This window comes from Nicotiana tomentosiformis, chromosome 3 (assembly GCF_000390325.3).
Source record: "Nicotiana tomentosiformis chromosome 3, ASM39032v3, whole genome shotgun sequence".
NCBI classification, from domain to species: domain Eukaryota; kingdom Viridiplantae; phylum Streptophyta; class Magnoliopsida; order Solanales; family Solanaceae; genus Nicotiana; species Nicotiana tomentosiformis.
In genome coordinates this window covers 68,145,986-68,149,531 of record NC_090814.1, presented here as the reverse complement: position 1 = coordinate 68,149,531, position 3,546 = coordinate 68,145,986, and the positions used below count along the sequence as shown (strand labels likewise).

The window sequence follows — 3,546 nt, the reverse complement described above, 5'->3', positions numbered from 1 at the left end:
CCATCTCCGACAGATAATCCCCTCATCCAACAAAACTCTACCTTCTTCGTCCTTGATGCACTTCACTTGGTCCAAGTCACGAGCCTTCTTTTCTCTTACCTTGGCTAACTTGAACAAGCTTTTATCCCCACCTCGGCCTTCGAGTTCTTCATATAAACGTCCAAAAGCTGCACTCTTGGCCGCCGTAACTACTAATTTTGCCTCCTTCTTAGCTAACTTATATTTCTCCTTATTCACCTTTCTCTCCTCCTCTTATACACTTTCCACTAGCTTCAGATATGCCGTTTTCTTGGTCTCCACTTTTCCTTACACCTCTCCATTCCACCACCAATCTCCTCTGTGTCTACCAGAGTAACCCTTCGAAATCCCTAATACCTCTCTAGTGGCTTCCCTAATACATTGTGCAGTCGTGGTCCACATAGTGCTTGCGTCCTCTCTACTCCTCCAAGACCCCTAGTCATCAACTTAGCCCCCAACTCCTGCGCTTTGGCTTCCGTCAAGGCTCCCCACTTGACCCTAGGTTGGCTATACACCGCCCTCTTCCTCCTCTTCCTCGTGATCTCAAGGTCCATGACTAGCAACCTATGAAGGGTCGTGATGTTCTCACTCGGGATGACCTTGCAAGCCATGCAAAGACCTCTATCGGACTTCCTGCAGGGAAGATAATCAATTTGAGTCACCGCCACCGAACTTCGGAAGGTGACCAAGTGCTCCACCTTCTTTGGGAAACTCGAGTTTGCTATTATGAAATCAAACGCTCTAGCAAAGTCCAGCAGAGAAGTTCCTCCTCCATTCCTATCTCTATAACCAAAGACACCATGGACATCATCATACACCCCAGACGTCGCTCCAATGTGGTCGTTGAAATCTCCTCCTATAAAATGCTTCTCAGTGTGCAGAATACCACGCACCATCTCATCTAAATCCTCCCAGAAATGCCTTTTGACTTCCTTGTCCAAGCCTGCTTGGGGTGCGTACGCACTGATTATGTTCAAAATAAATCCTCCAACAAGTAGCTTAATAGTCATCAGCCTGTCGTTCACCCTAATAATCTCTACCACTAGATCACGGAGCTCATCATCAACCAAGATACCTACCCCGTTCCTGCCCCCCGCCCTCCCAGAATACCATAGTTTGAACTTGCCCACATCTCGCACTTTATCTCCTACCCATCTAGTCTCCTGTATACAAGCTATATTAATCTTACTTTTCTCGAGAATCCTCGCTAACTCTATAGACTTTCCAGTCAAAGTTTCTATGTTCCAAGACCCCACTCTAAGCCTAGGATCCCTTAGCCCTCTTACCCCATTACCCCCGCACCCCCTCCTCCGCCAGGACACCCCCGAGGAAAAAACCTTACTCTACCATCGTTCAGCAAAGCTACTATAATCTAGGATACACTACGCAAACACTACCCCGAAAATAAATGAATAACCGAAATATAACCTCCAACTACTAGAGGTCAAAGAGAGAATGGAAAAAATTACTATAATATAGCTTGGGAAGAAAAACTTAAAGAAAAAGGCAAGTAATCTAGACAGGCAAGTCTTAACTAATAGCTAAATAAGGAGGTCTACTAAAAATGGTTTCTACATTTAAAGCAAGACAAGAGACAGATTGTAAATAATATGCTCAAGAAAACAAATATGGCAGGGAAGTCCTAACTAATAGCTAAATAGGGTCTACAAAAAATTGCAGTAAAACAAGTGATATTCTACAATTAAAGCAATACAAGTAAGACAAAATATCGAGATCAATTACTGTATCAAATTCGGGCGAATCGTAAGACGGATGAGACACACTGACCTTTGAAAGAGAAACAAGTGAAGCAGCAGATCTATGAAAGAATTTGGAGTGCAAGTTGAATTAACGTGATTAAATATCTCGCCGTGAAGTCGTCGGGAAAATGTGGAATCGAGTTGAGAGAGTCGACGATATTAGTTTTATTTAATTCCAGCCCAATTTTGAGCCAATTTTCGGACGAAATAGGCCCAAATCAATGGTCCACAGATCCTGAACTCTTAGCCCAATCTCCCCTAGCCCAAACTGTCACGACCCAAAATCCTTGAAAGGTCGTGATGGTGCCGGATACTACTGTCAGGCAAGCCTACACCAATAATTAATAAATTCTCATTTTAATATTTTTGAAATCATAGTTATTCCCCTCAATTAAATAGCAGAAGACGGAGTTTACAAAATATGTAATAATATCTTTAAAAATTCCAACACAGGGCAACCCATAATCATCCCCAAACCAGGTGTCACAAGTGCAGGAGCATTTTTTAGCAATTTAAAATAAAATACAATAACTGTCCGGAATACAAATTGGACAGGAAAAAAATATAAGTACTTTGAAGGAGACTCTGTTGGCTGTGGAGCGTCGTATAGAATGCAGCTTACCTACGTCCCTACCATAATCGTGCCTCTGCGCCTACAAGGCCGCTAAACATATGTGTACCTGCAAAAAATGTGCAGCAAGTGTAGCATGAATACGTAAATCAACGCGTACCCAGTAAGTATCCTGCCTAACCTCGAAGAAGTAGTGACGCGGGGTCGACTCAGACACTTACTATGGGCTATAATTAATATACCAATGATATAATTAAGCATGGATCACGTAAAACGGCTGTAAGCCTGATATCATGTAATAAGTAGCAATTCTTTTGTTAACAAGAAATTTCTCAAATTCATGTGCATCATTTTAACAGTTTATATCTCGGGCCAATGAGGGAATATCAATTATTATAATTTCCGAAGCAATTAATACAATCATGCGGAAGTCATGCCGAGGTCGTATGGCTCGAACCAACAATAAAAATAAATTGTGTACTGCTGAGGGTCGAACGGCGCGAATCATAGATGCATCTATAAATTTTTCCGCTCGCGAATCATACATGCGACGCGGTCCTCGCTCGCGAATCATACATGTGATGCAGTCAAATATAAATTTAAGGAAATACCCCGCTCGTGAATCATACTTGCGACGCGGCAAAATATAAGTTTAACATTTAAATCATATATCTTTCTTGATTCTTTTTAAAATAATGAGAATTCAACTTGAAACTTTTAAGAAAATCACCCACTTGCGAAACATACATGCGACTTTCTTCAGCTATTATATTATTCCTCAATTCTTTTCGAAATTACGAAGTCCAAATGAAACCTTTTAAATCTTAAGTTCTTCAATTTCAACTCCTTTCAAAACATTTAATAAGCAGACTCAATCTCGCTCCCTCTCAAGGCAAACAATAAACATAAATCAATAACAATATCAACAAGGCATGATGTGAGCCTAAAACTACGTGGACGTAGGCATAGCTAGTAGCTATGTACGGACTCTCGTCACCTCGTGCGTACGTAGCCCCCACAAATAGAAGCACATAATAATTTAGTTCACATATGGGGTTAATTCCTCTTTACAAGGTTAGAAAGGAGACTTACCTCGCTCCGTAGTTCCATAACCGGCTTCCGAGCCCTTCAAACAACTTGAATCGACGCACAACGCTCCAAAACTAGCCAATAATTATGCAAACGCATTAATATACA

General features: G+C 41.4%; 1 protein-coding gene across 1 annotated transcript; it reads right to left on the bottom strand.

Annotated features, from left to right (window-relative positions):
* Positions 1–368: 368 nt before the first annotated feature.
* Positions 369–1,028, bottom strand: LOC138907958 (uncharacterized). The gene has a single exon (XM_070198585.1). It carries the CDS (start codon positions 1,026–1,028, stop codon positions 369–371), a length of 660 nt encoding a protein of 219 aa, XP_070054686.1.
* Positions 1,029–3,546: the final 2,518 nt, after the last annotated feature.